The sequence below is a fragment of the Cervus elaphus genome, chromosome 18 (assembly GCF_910594005.1).
Source record: "Cervus elaphus chromosome 18, mCerEla1.1, whole genome shotgun sequence".
NCBI classification, from domain to species: Eukaryota; Metazoa; Chordata; class Mammalia; order Artiodactyla; family Cervidae; genus Cervus; species Cervus elaphus.
In genome coordinates, this window is record NC_057832.1 from 73640556 (window position 1) to 73654698 (window position 14143).

General features: G+C 34.3%; 1 protein-coding gene across 2 annotated transcripts in view; it reads right to left on the reverse strand.

The window, feature by feature from the left end:
• Positions 1 to 2309: 2309 nt before the first annotated feature.
• Positions 2310 to 14143, reverse strand: part of ZNRF2 (zinc and ring finger 2) — an 84390-nt gene continuing 72556 nt past the window's right edge. Inside the window, exons 3-5 of one of the 2 annotated variants that reach the window (XM_043872391.1) lie at positions 11894 to 11999; positions 6833 to 6912; positions 2310 to 3590 (exon numbers count right to left, since the gene is read on the reverse strand). In XM_043872391.1, the coding sequence (XP_043728326.1) occupies positions 6855 to 6912; positions 11894 to 11999 (164 nt within the window). In that variant the 3' untranslated portion in view covers positions 2310 to 3590; positions 6833 to 6854. Of the gene's footprint in view, positions 3591 to 6832; positions 6913 to 11893; positions 12000 to 14143 lie in introns of those variants that run through there. The other variant, XR_006334934.1, reaches the window with a different exon arrangement.

Here is a 14143-nt window from a genome sequence, read left to right on the forward strand (position 1 = left end):
AAAAGTTTCATGCTTTGTTCAAATGTAATTTCCCTTCTTCAATTCTATAAGTTAGTAAGTTAAATTAGGTAATATTTACATTAAATTACAGTCCTTTTTCAACTAAAGGAATATCCTTATGTCTTGCTATAATGTTAAACAACTGCTTTTAAACTCCACTAAATCCAAATTTAGAAAGCAAACTAAACTTTGAAAAAAATCTGGTATTTTCATTAACTCAAGATACATACTGCAAATATGCTCCCTCAGGCATTTTGGGGCTACATTCCAATAGACTGCTTAGTAGGTGAAAACTGAAATAATTGTGTAATATTCAAAAGAAATAGAAAACTTGCACTAAGAAACAATCAAAACCTACACAGTATCCAACAGTTAACAACATGACTTTTTAGTTGCTTTGGCTACTACAAAAAATGAGTTAGAGAAACCATTATCTATATTTCAATCACAAACATTACTCTTAAAACGCAATCTATATCTGATTTAGGACCAGGTCTTAAAAACAGAGATTAAGATTATTCTTAGTTTATTTCTCTGGGAAAGAGCCAAAAGAAGACAGAATAATTGTACTCATATACATCCTTACACTCTTTTATACATTCTGGGGGAAAAATATCAGATCAGCATGACTCAAAATTGGCAATAAACCCATTATAAAGAAAAGAGTGGCACTAAGGTGAAATTTCAGAATATACTGCTTTCTATATACCTAACTGTGATCTTACTTAAAAATGAAGTATTTACAAAGTTTCTAGAAAACTAGAACCAACTTGATAACTAGGGTTTCACTCTTTGTCTCCGTAATATTCGGCTGTCAGCAGTTTCAACTACATGTTCAAACATCTAATGTCATTTTCTGTCCTACTTACACTATTCATTGTCTTTATATAAATTTATAAATATTATAAGTGACATGCACAATATTACTTATAATATTTTCCAGATTAACAATTTTGACTTTAAATAAAAACTGGAGCATTTGGGCTTTAAAATTTTTTCAATTTCTCAATTCTTTTTTTAAAAAGTCACTGATGGAGACTGAATTTAAAGTTAAAAAAAAGTTACCTTTTGTAAATTTTAACAAAAAGGGATCACTATGAACAAATTTATTAATAAGTAAATACTGTTCTAAACAAATAATCAAGTAGCACTTGACACTGGCAAACAATGAACTTTCTTTTAAACCACAGGAGCTTCTATTATAGGAGCTGCAGCACAGAACCTTATGACAAACAAAGGCTAAGTGAATAAGACTGTGAGAGCATGGTACTGGATAAAGAAGGAGAAGGGAATTTAGGCCAATAAACTTTAAAAGTCAATGAGTACATTATATCAGAAAATCAACTTCCAAGAAAATATCAATAGCTAACTACCACAGCTATAGTAAATCTTTTCCTTTATGAATGGACTACAAAGTAATTCTTACCATAACAACATACTAGTAGAAAAAAAAATTATTCACATTCTAAGAGGTTTTTCTTGGTGTGTGTGTGTGTGTGTGTGTGTGTGTGTGTGTGTGTGTGTGTGTGTGTGTGTGTGTGTGTGTGTGTGTGTGTGTGTGTGTGTGTGTGTGTGTGTGTGTGTGTGTGTCAGAGAAAGAGAGATGCACGCGAGAGCAACAGAGGGAGAGAGAGCTGACAAACCTGAAAATGTGAACTAAAAGCCATTCATATTAAGATTTCATGATAACAAAAAATTTAAGGAGAATATTTTCCTTGAGGAAAGCATATTTTCCACAACTGGTTAAAAAAGCACCTATGAAACTGTGCCATCAGCTTGTCTCAATGGAGGTTTAAGATTCCTTAATCAACTGCACCATAACAAAAGGCATTTCACAGCATAACTTTAGGGAAAATGTTATCTGCTCTAGAATCACACAAATAGCAATTAGAAATTCTTTTTTAACATTTTTTATAATACACAAGTTTTTCTGGGTAGCAGCAGTTGCTCCTGTACATGCCCTTTTTAAAAAAATATGAAACAGAAGCAACAGAACAAGGGAAAAAAACTGAGAAGGATAAGAAGAGCAGCAGTTAAAAAAAAAAAAAAAACTTAAATACATTAAAGAAAGCTTAAAATAAGGAAACAGTACTGTGTAACTCTTAATTATTCCGAGTAAAGTGCACTGCTTAAATTGTTCTCTGATAACATTTTCCCTATGTTAAAAACATGAAATTTAAAAAAAAAAAAAAAACAAAAAAAAAAAACATGAAATTTATGAATAGGTATGTCTGATACTAAAAAAAAAAAAAAGACATTCATTGTTGCAGCCCTGATAGCTCTCTTCCAGTATTCTTTAACCATTCAGATGTATTTTGTGGGAATATTTATTCACATAATTTTGCTTAATACATTTCTTTCTATACAAGACTGAATTTAAAACTCTCTGTAACATTTTAATTATAGTAATAACACATTAATAAATTATAAATTAACAAAATCTTTATGTCTGCTTTAAAAAATCATTTATCAAATGCTAAACTCCAGACTATCTGGAAAATTAAAGATGCAAATTGCTATAAATCTGGCATCCCAATTAAATTCTGATTTTTAAAAGTATATAAAAATGTCCCTCAAATTATTCCAAGTTCCACTCAAGAAAATTTTGTTTTACCCTTTTTGTAAGTTATTAAAGTATTACAACCTGCTAAACATTTTACCTAAATGTAGGAAAACTGCCTGGAGATGCAAAGCACATTACATGAAGAGAACAAATAAAAATACCCGTTAAAACAAAGTTATTATAGCTGGCAGCACTTAAAATTGGTAATTATTTTTTTTTTAAGTTGCATAGCTGCAAGATGATTCATTGCTGATTACCTGTTGAGCAGTTTTATTTAAAAAGGAAGTAACATATTTAATAAATTGCAATTCAGTAGATAATCCTAGATTTAATTAATTAGAATATTATATGTAACTTGATTTTTTTATTCTTTGGACTGCATTCTGATAATGTTAAACCTTTAATTTACAATAGTGACATACTGTAGCTTTCCTATGTAGAAGCCTATTTTCTACTCTTGGGGGAGAAAAAAAAAATCGAAGAACTTGAGATCATGGTCTACATTCAGAGAATGTTTTACTGCTTGATTACATTTCTTGGTTTCACATTTAAGACTTTAATTTTTAAGAAGTAAATTACGTGGTCTTCAATTTAAGAACTGATGAATGCAGGAACATCATGTTGGGAAAATAAAGGGTCCCCAAACTAAAAACCAAAACAAATCAAACACAAGTAGTTGTGCAGCCCTAGAGAACTTAATAAAAAGTAAATCAACTTTTAAATCAGTTAACTTTGGCGTCTGAATACAAAATGTTCATCAGTATTACCTATGTAGATGACTACTAAGGGATGTGCAGCATTTTCAAAATCCCTGCGTGTCCTTTATATGCATGTTTGGTACACTGAGTTCTGTGGCAATTGTCCTCTCTTCAGCAGGATTTTTTCTCCTATATGATTGTCCATCTCTGCATTACTGAGTCTCACAGAACTTAGATATCTGGCTGAGTGTGCCTGCATTTTTGTTTTTGTTTTTCCAGAGACAGATCGTATCCTCTTGGTTTTTCAAGCATCTTGAAGTCAAGGAAACCTGTGTAAAAGCAGATACATTCAGCTTAAGCAATGGTCCATAATAGTAACACAAATAAAAATTAAACACCTATTTCCCCATGAACATTTCTTTAGACTGTAAATTTTCATACACTTAGCATTTTAAAAAGCTGATAAAAACCTGTGTTCTGTGCAAAAGAACAAATCAAGGACACCAAAGGACAAATTAAAGCTTAAAATTGTTACCAAAAAAAACCAAACCACAAACAGTCCTTCCCCCTCCACAAGAAAGACTACAACAGAGTAGAGAAAGTACAAACACATACACATATACACAATTCATTAATCCCTTTCCAAGTAACCCAAAATCTCAAGTTAAAAGTAGTAAATCATCTCCTAACTAATCAAGACCTCAGATATTCATGTGTCTGTATTTTAGACTGACTACTAAATTCATATGCTGAAGAATATCGGTACATGTTGCTTTAAAAAAAAAGTTTTAACAACACCAAATCCTCTTCAAACCCATACACTTTTAATCTAGGACAGTTAAAGAAATAGGAGGATTCATCATTTGACAAAGGCAGTCAGAACAAAGACAAAATGTGAGTTGAGGAATCCCATGTCTATACATTCTTAGAAATGACTTATCATTTGAAAAGACCCATACAGACAGAGTCCACTGATTCACATCCAAACTCAGGTTCCACATTGGGGAAAAAAAAAGAACTAAAGAAGATAGAAGATAACACTGATACACAGGGTAAGGAAACTGAAATGCTGTTTAAAACCAACACACATGATGTTGCCCATAAGATGAGATGCCATGTTGCCACATATCCCATAAGCTCGCTGTGACACGAAAAGAAAGATTTAGCTGATTATACTAGGTAATAACAGATTTTATATCATAAAACTCCACTTACACACAAAAAAGTTTATTGACTAAAAAGACAAATTTTACTTATGGGTGAAAGACTTAGACATATTGCTTTGGTCCATAAAATACGAAATTTCATTCTATTAGCATTGGTGTTAGTACTTCTCTTAAAAAGCTTTTATAATTTTAGCCATAGCGTTACTTTAGTGACCCAGATGTAATGTGACACTGAAGACATTCCAAAGCATCTTCCTCTTCAAAATCCCTTTAACAAAGTGAGATAAAAGCATACATGCATTCATCCTCAAAATATCACTCTCATCCCCTTCTCTTACACAGTAATCTAATTCCAATTCATACTTCAAATGTGTCAAGGTATGATCTGAATTATCTCATAGTAAAAAGGTTCAAAAGCTGACAGTTTAGCCAGGACTTCGCAGTTCACATGTGTGACCCTACTGCTATTAATTAATACAGAGTCTCAAGGCTGCAGCTCTCATTCCAGCTGCAACAGCTGTTACTAAGTTACCTCAAAGCTCCTTTGTTAATATTCTAATCTGTTGCTATTAAGTGATCCTCATTAAGAACAACAGAATCCCTTGAATGTGTTCATTATCACAACATTTCATATTTAAGACCAGGAGTTACTGAAATAAAAGGAAGTCAGGGGGACAGCACAGGACTAGAACTTAGGATACTATCTGCTCTAGCTTCCTGCCTGTGATCACATTCAGAAAAGATTGTTCTGTGACTACCTTTAGTCTCTGAACACAGAGGCAGTAACTCCTTCCCAAACAATTTCAAGATTGGCTAAAATATTCGGCCTTCATGTAAAACACAATACTTTATACCTTTATATCATTTTGAAGTGACACAAATAAAAAGCTTTTGAAACATAGGAAGTTAGCAGTTAACTTATTTCAAAGCTAAACGATGTCATTCAATTCACTTCATGGAAAATTTAAAAAAAGCAATACACAAGTGAGGTTTTGAGGTTTTCATTCAATGCACATTTTCAGAAAATGCAGAATCATGAATAAGCTATGTCAACAGTGCAAAACAAATTCTGTATTTGGTTTAAAAACTCTTTTTTTGTGTCTACTGTGTAGATAGGATACACAAATGAAAGATAAAATTGAATGAATGACTATAAAAACAGCTTTCTGAGGAAAATGTTCTCACTAATAACAGCAAAATAGCAAAGAACACAATCTTTGGGTTCAATTACCAGCTCTACTAAGGAACTAGCCATGTGACCTTGACAGGCCAAGTTTCTTACCCTCTCTAAAACTTAGTCTCCTCACCTGCATTATGGGAGTAGTTAAGAGTACTGAGCTCAAAGAATTGTTACAACAATTAGATGAGTTATTAACAGATGTAAAATGCTTAGACCAATGCCTAGTACATTATCAATGCAGTTGCTCAGTCGTGTCTGACTCTTTGCGACCCCATGAACCGCAGCACACCAGGCCTCCCTGTCCATCACCAACTCCCCGAGTCCACCCAAACCCATGTCCGTTGCGTCGGTGATGCTATCCAGCCATCTCATCCTCTGTCATCCCCTTCTCCTCCTGCCCTCAATCTTTCCCAGCATCAGGGTCTTTTCAAATAAGTCAGCTCTCCCCACCAGGTGGCCAAAGTACTGGAGTTTCAGCTTCAACATCAGTCCCTCCAATGAACACCCACGACTGATCCTCCTTTAGGATGGACTGGTTGGATCTCCTTGCAGTCCAAGGGACTCTCAAAAGTCTTCTTCAACACCACAGTTCAAAAGCATCAATTCTTCGGTGCTCAGCTTTCTTTATAGTCCAACTCTCACATCCATACATGACTACTGGAAAAACCATAGCCTTGACTAGGCAGACCTCTATTGGCAAAGTAATGTCTCTGTTTTTTAATATAATAATGCAATATAAATGTTAACTAATTATTATGACTGAAGAACTGTAATATATTGCATTACCTAAAAAACATACCTGGGAAGTTAGGGGAAGAGTATGGAATTTGATTCTGTTACTAACTACATAATTGTGGATTGTTGGGACAACATGCTGCTTAATGTCATGGAACTTCATTACTCTGACCCTCGGGTTTCTCATCGGTAAAATGGGGTCAGGATAGTAGTTCATGGGGTTTTTGAAAGCATTAAACTAAAATAAGTTAAAGTGCCTTAAAAGTACCAAAATTGTAGAGTTTACTTAATACATGATTCTCTTCAGGAAATCAAGAAAATTTATTTCTTTGTAACTTTTTATGTGAGTTTTCTATACAGCAGCCTAATACAATGCCTGGAACACACACACACACCTCAGTGACTAAATCAATGAATAAAAACGGTGGTTTAGAATGGATGACTCAGGTAACAGTTTAAAAAGCAATTAAAAAAAAAAAGGGATAATTACCTATAAGACAGGAGGCTGATGCTTAATCTGAAGGGTGCTCAGGGCAAGATCTATTTACTTCAAACCATTCATCTATGCAGCTAGAAAAGTAAAAAACAGAAAAATTGAAACACGTTTAATTATCTATATAATAGTTATAATAAAAATGCTTACTTCTTGACATTAATATCTCTACAGAAAAAGAATTCGATATTTTTAATGATATTTGGCATATATAAATAAAAGGATATTTTTATTACATTCTCATTATTCTAAGAAGGAAATAAATCTTTGCAAAATTATGCTATAATGTACTTTAAGGTTTAAACAGAACCACCATTCCCAAAAGAGAACCTAAAGAACTACCACTTGACCAATATTCAAAGCTAAAGGTCAAATCTGGACAGATATTTGTCTTCAAAATAGTTGTTCAAATTTATGCAAATGTCAACCACAGATCAAGCTTTTAAATTTTAATTCTTGACAATACTATATTACATTTTAAAAGACTATATATGGGAGTATTGAAAACTTAATTCTATCCCTTTCTTCCAACAATACATGTCCAGATACAAATAGATATACCATGATCCATTTATAAACTATCTTAAGAGTTTACAGGAAGTTAAATATTAGGGTGCATATATAATTATCATTATAGATCTGCACTGTTCAATGCAGTAAGTCACGAGCGACATATGGCTATTTATTTTTTATTTTTTTCATTTACTTCTATTAGTTGGAGGCTAATTACTTTACAACATTGTAGTGGTTTTTGTCATATATTGACATGAATCAGCCATGGATTTACAAGTATTCCCCATCCCGATCCCCCCTCCCACCTCCCTCTCCACCCGATTCCTCTGGGTCTTCCCAGTGCACCAGGCCCGAGCACTTGTCTCATGCATCCAGCCTGGGCTGGTGATCCGTTTCACCGTAGACAATATACATGTTTCGATGCTGTTCTCTCGAAACATCCCACCCTCGCCTTCTCCCACAGAGTCCAAAATTCTGTTCTGTACATCTGTGTCTCTTTTTCTGTTTTGCATATAGGGTTATCATTACCATCTTTCTAAATTCCATATATATGCGTTAGTATACTGTAATGATCTTTATCTTCCTGGCTTACTTCTCTCTGTATAATGGGCTCCAGTTTCATCCATCTCATTAGAACTGATTCAAATGAATTCTTTTTAACGGCTGAGTAATATTCCATGGTGTATATGTACCATAGCTTCCTTATCCATTCATCTGCTGATGGGCATCTAGGTTGCTTCCATGTCCTGGCTAGTATAAACAGTGCTGCGATGAACACTGGGGTACACGTGTCTCTTTCAGATCTGGTTTCCTCAGTGTGTATGCCCAGAAGTGGTATTGCTGGGTCATATGGCAGTTCTATTTCCAGTTTTTTAAGGAATCTCCACACTGTTCTCCATAGCTGCTGTACTAGTTTGCATTCCCACCAACCTATGGCTATTTAAATTCATCAAAATTAAAGAAAAATCCACTTGCTTAGTCGCACTAGCCACATTTCAAGTGCTCAACAACCACATGGCTAGTGGCTACTCTACTAGATAAAACAGACATAGAACAGAAAGTTCATGCAGAAAGTTCTAACGATAAACTCTTGAGCCTTGAAGGATAAGTAACTTGCCCAACAGCTAGAAAATTACCCAAGGAGATTTGCTTTTAAAGTGTTGAACATTCTCAGTTAACAGCGCAAATTAACATATGCCACAAAGTTAGATGGCTTGACTAATATGCTGAAGGACAAAATTAATAGTTATCCATCCTCACAGGTTGGTTTGACAGGTAAAACCAATAGATAAATTTAAAAGGAAAGAAGGTAAAAGATCCCATCCACACAATATTCTTACAAATATTTTAAAATAATTTCTGTTGCCATTAAGACTTTTGCTGTCTAAATAAACCTGCCCAATTTGACTTACGACACTGTTTTCAACTTGCTGTTTGACTCACTTCTGGTTTACCAGAATGCCTCTTAACAACAAAATACTGAGAACTCAACAAAATACGCCAGATGCATTAACAATACTCAGTACATCTTAATGTACAATTCTGTGATCTAAAATGGGCACTTCCTATTTTATAACCATGTGATTTCAGTTCATCTCGACAAAGAAAGCATTTAAAATCTCCTCTTCTTAGATAAACTGCTTTGAACCCATTTAAAATATTATATTCCCCTCCCAAGATCCAGCAGGAAATCAATCTCCTGTACTCTAAAACTGTGTGTATGTATTCCAAAATAACATATAGTACTGCTTCCATGTTTTACATATCGAACCTTTGTTATATGTACTGAAAACATTCTGACTTCTAGTTTTTAAATTTTTCATAGTATCATGATGCAAAAAACACTTAAATTTTAATATAGTCAAATTCTTCTACTTTTCTTTTAACTTTTTATGGAGAGGTTATCTTAGCCCCCAAAATTCCTTGCCATGAGGTTAAGAACATCTCTCTATATTCTTTCCAATACTTTAGACTTTAGTTTCCATAGGCAGTTAATCTAGAATTAATTCTTATTTCAAAAGTAAAATATTCAATTATTTTTTCATGTCAATAACTAACTGATTCCAGTGCCACTCAATGAATAGTTTATTCCTTATTATCTTTACTATACTGTAATACCACCTTTGTTTAACATGAATAAATGAAAAAATTGGTTTAACAATCACTTATATAGCATCTATTATTTGCCAGCACTTTCTAAAAATAACTCATTTAAAACCTCAGAACAACTCTATGAAGTTAATACCAGTGCTTCATTTTACAGATTAAGGCAGAGAAAGTAACTTGACCAAGATGATACAATGAATTAGTACAGGGGCTAGGATTCAAATTTTAGGAATCTTGACTCTTAACAGTCCATGTTCTTTCAGTTCAGTTGCTCAGTCATGTCCAACTCTTTGCGACCCCACGGACTGCAGCACGCCAGGATTCCCTGTCCATCACCAACTCCCGAAGCTTGCTCAAACTCATGTCCATCGAGTTGGTGATGCCATCCGACCATCTCATCCTCTGTCGCCCCCTTCTCCTGCCTTCAATCTTTCCCAGCATCAGGGCCTTTTCCAGTGAGTCGGTTCTTCGCATCAGGTGACCAAGTATTGGAGTATTGGCCATGTTCTTTACCTCCATGCAACGCTGAATCTCCATTTTATATGCATGAGTGTTTATGGGCTCTATTCTTTTCCACTTACCTGTCTATATTCTTTTCCACACCACATTAATTAAGAGTCTTACAGTGAATCTGTATAGGATAAGTACCCCCACCACCACCACCCAGCATCACTTACTTCTTTACGATTGTCTTGACTATTCTTGACCCTTTGCTCTTTCGTCCATATACATGTAAGAATCAACTTGTCAAGTCACATGAAAAAACTAGTTGAGATTTGATTGAAATAGTATTAACTACATAGATTTGGGGTGAAGTGACATCTTTATGATATTGAGTTTTCCCATCCACAAAATCGTATGCCACATATTTATTTTAGACCTTCCATAATATCTTTCAGTAATGTTTTAAAATCTTGAATATCTTTTTGTAAGATTTATTCTCAATAAATCTTATTCCTGTTGCAGTTTGCTATTGCTTTGTTCGTCTCTAACCTAGTGTGTACTTTTTTCCCTCAATTTTTTTCTTCTCTGATCTTTGTTTCCTTCGTTTCCTGCTATCAATTTTCTAATTCAGATAAAAACTTAAGACTATTGATTTCCAGTCTTCCTTTCCACAGTAACACAAATCTTGCAAGGATCACTCTAGAAAAATGCTGAAAAGGTTTTCACTATTATTCAGAATATTTTCGAAGTTCCATTATGATTTCTTCTTTGATCTGTAAGTTACTTAAGAGTATGTGTGAAGATCATTTATCTTTTGTCATTGACATCTAACTATGCTCAGAGAACAGAACAGCTTTCTGTATGGTACCAGCTTTTTGTGGTTTACTAAGACCTGCCGTGTGGCCTAGTACATGACCAATTTCTACAGTATTTTGTATGTCCCTGAAAAGAAAATGTATTCTCTAAATTGCTGAGTGTAGATACATCCATTCATACTCATGAGATCAAATCTGTTCACTGTACTGCTCAATTTTTCTAGGTCTTAACTAGTTATATGTATGCCTAATTGACTCAAGAACTATATTCAAATTTCCAATTACCATGATGATTTCTCAATTTTTTCTGACCATTCTACATATTTTACTTTGAGACTGTGTTCTTTGGTACACAAAGAATGAAGTTTTATATACTATTATCATCATATAATACTAGTAATACTTTCTTCAATAAAGTTAATTTTGTCCAATATTAATTTAGCTTTGTCAGTTTTATTTATTTAACATTTGCCTGGATATAGTCTTCTATCCCTTTAGGTCCATATTGTTCTGTATCCTTTATGTTTAAGTGTGCTGCTCATCAACAGCATATTCCAACCTCTTGATTTGTTTTCACCTGGTTAGTTTGACCATTTGGATTTATTATAATTACTGATATTGGATTTATTTTTGCCTCTTTGTTTTGGTACTATTTACTATTTTCTCCAACCTCCACCCTCTGCTTTTACATAAAATTCCAAGTTATTTCCACTATTGCTTTTCAAGTTATAGTTTTCTGTCCTTTTTGTAGTTTACTTTAAATCATCTTAAATCAAATTTTTCCTTGTTGCCCTAAAACCAAAACACTTTATCAGAAACCGGATGGGCTCTGGAGTCAAAGAGACATGGCTGGAATCTCAGTTCTTTCATTTATTACTAGCCATGTGACCATGCCCCCCAGCTTATTTCCTCAACTGTACAAGACTGTTGTAAGGCTTACATAAGATAACCTATTCAGGAAGCTATGGACAATACCTGGGTTATAGTAAATGCTTAACAAATGGTAGACTTTAAGATGCAAACAGATTTTTATTCCCAACAGGGAAAAAAAAGGCCTTTTTTGGGGGAGGGGAGGAGTTTCGATGAAGAAGAAACCTTTCAGCCCTAACTACAAAATTTGAAACTTTGAGAAAGGTCTTTTAGTCTAATATCAATTTGGCTAACATAAAAATAAACTCACCCTTTATGATATATGCACAGACAAGGCAGTCGTGCTATAGTATCTCCCTGCTGCAGTTCTTCAAGGCATATTGCACATTCCCCAGCATCTTTACTCAGTACATCCTCTGAGAAAAAAGAAAATGCATTTAGGACAACAGAACTGAAAGAATTATGTGAATGCTAACTTATAAAGAGTGGTGTCTGGCATATTTTTGTCAGAAGCACATAAAATTCACCACCTATATTCGAAATACTATTCATAAATCAGTAAACAATGTTTACCTTTACTTACAGTGTCTCTCAATTTCATTTAGATTTCACTGAGGCATTACAGTTAATACAAACAGTATACAATCTTCCAACTCGCAAACAACTTTGCTATAAAATTTTATCAGTAAGTCCATTATTTGTAATTTAGAATTCATCCTACTAACCAATATTAATCTCGTGCCCAAAGATCCTTCCCTGGTGGTTCAGTCAATAAGGAATCTGACTGCAAAGCAGGAGACTGCCTGCAATACAGGAGATCCCCTAGAGAAAGAAACGGCAACCCACTCCAGTCTTCTTGCCTGGGAAATCCCAAGGACAAAGGAGAGGAGCCTGATGGGCTACAGTCTATGGGGTTACAAACAGTTGGACACAACCGAGAGACTAAACCACCACCAAGCTAGGTCAAAAAAGTACAGAGACTATAACGTGGCAGAAAAGACATTAAAATACTATTATAATTTTTAAAATTCTGAAGTAACAAAACTGCATAAGTTAAAGAAATCATCTTGAATACAGGGCTTTAAAAAAATATGCTTAATTCAAGAACATACAAAACAAGGGAGATCAAAGCTTCTGTGTAGATTCGGAAAGGGTCTTTTGGAAACGAGGATTTCAGACACTGGGCTCAACAACTCTTAATCCCAGACACCAATTAGACTCACTTGCAAAAGGCCCTGCAGGATATTTTAAACACAAATACTACTGTGGTGAAACCCTTTATAAAGCAAAATTTCCTTTTGAAAAAAAAGAAAAGCAAACAAACAAAAAACCCACCAAGGTTTTCTCAATTTATGTCTTATACTGAGAATTTAAATTATATTTTAGCATTAAAATTTTAATTTTTAAAAGGATCCTGCCTAAAAGTACATTAGTATATGCTTTGTGACTCTTTTTAAACAAGGAATAACTAAAACATGCCATTACTTTAGAATATGGAGAAACTTAATAAGTTTAGAGAACACAAAGCAAAAAGCAGGAACATGCAATATAAATTTATATCACAAATAGATAAATTACTGCTTTGGAAATAATCAAACAAGCTAAAAGGGAAAAGCTGCATTAATCTCTCCCTAAATGCTTAAACACAGACCAATGCAGGTAAGTTTCCTAATAGTTCCTTTTAGAAAAATCCATTCTATAAATAGTTTCCCCTTTAGTGATTCATTTTGAGACAGCACATTAAGAGGAAATATAGCTCTATTTGGTCTGTAGAAAGGAAGGTACCAGCAGATGATTTACCCATTAGGCTAGAGAGGGTAACAGGGCAACTTCCACAGCGAAAGGAAAGGCCTTGGTAAGAAGGTATATGCTCTCAGAATTTAGTGAATATGACAGAGGCAATTTTAGCTAACTATCGTGTATCTCACAAGCTAACACATTACATCAAAGATTTAACCAGAAAAAGTTTTCGGCAAGAACTGGGTAAAGGGAAAAATGCTTATTAACACCCACCTATAAAGACCTACACACCACCTTCTGGAACTAACACCCCAAAAAAGATGTCCTTTTCAAAGCCATCAGGGATTGGAATGCAAATATATTAAGTCAAGAGAAATCCAGAACAACAGGCATGTTTGGCCTTGGAGGACAAAACGAAACCACGCAAAGACTAACAGTTTTGTCAAGAGAACACGCTGGTCATAACAAATACCCTTCTTCAACAACAGAAGAGATGATTCTACACATGGACATCACTGATTTGTCAATACCGAAATCAGACTATGTTCTTTGCAGTCAAAGACGGAAAAGCACTTTACAGTCAGCTAAAACAAAATGGAGCTGACCGTGGCTCAGATCATGAGCTTCTTATTGCAAAATTCAGACTTAAATTGAAGAAAGTGGGAAAACCACTGTCATTCAAATATGACAAACATCAAATCCCTTATGGTTATACAATGGAAGTGACAAACAGATTCAAGGGATTAGATCCAGTAGACAGTGACTGAAGAACTATGGACAGAGGTTTGTAACATTGTACAGAAGGGGGTGACCAAAACGA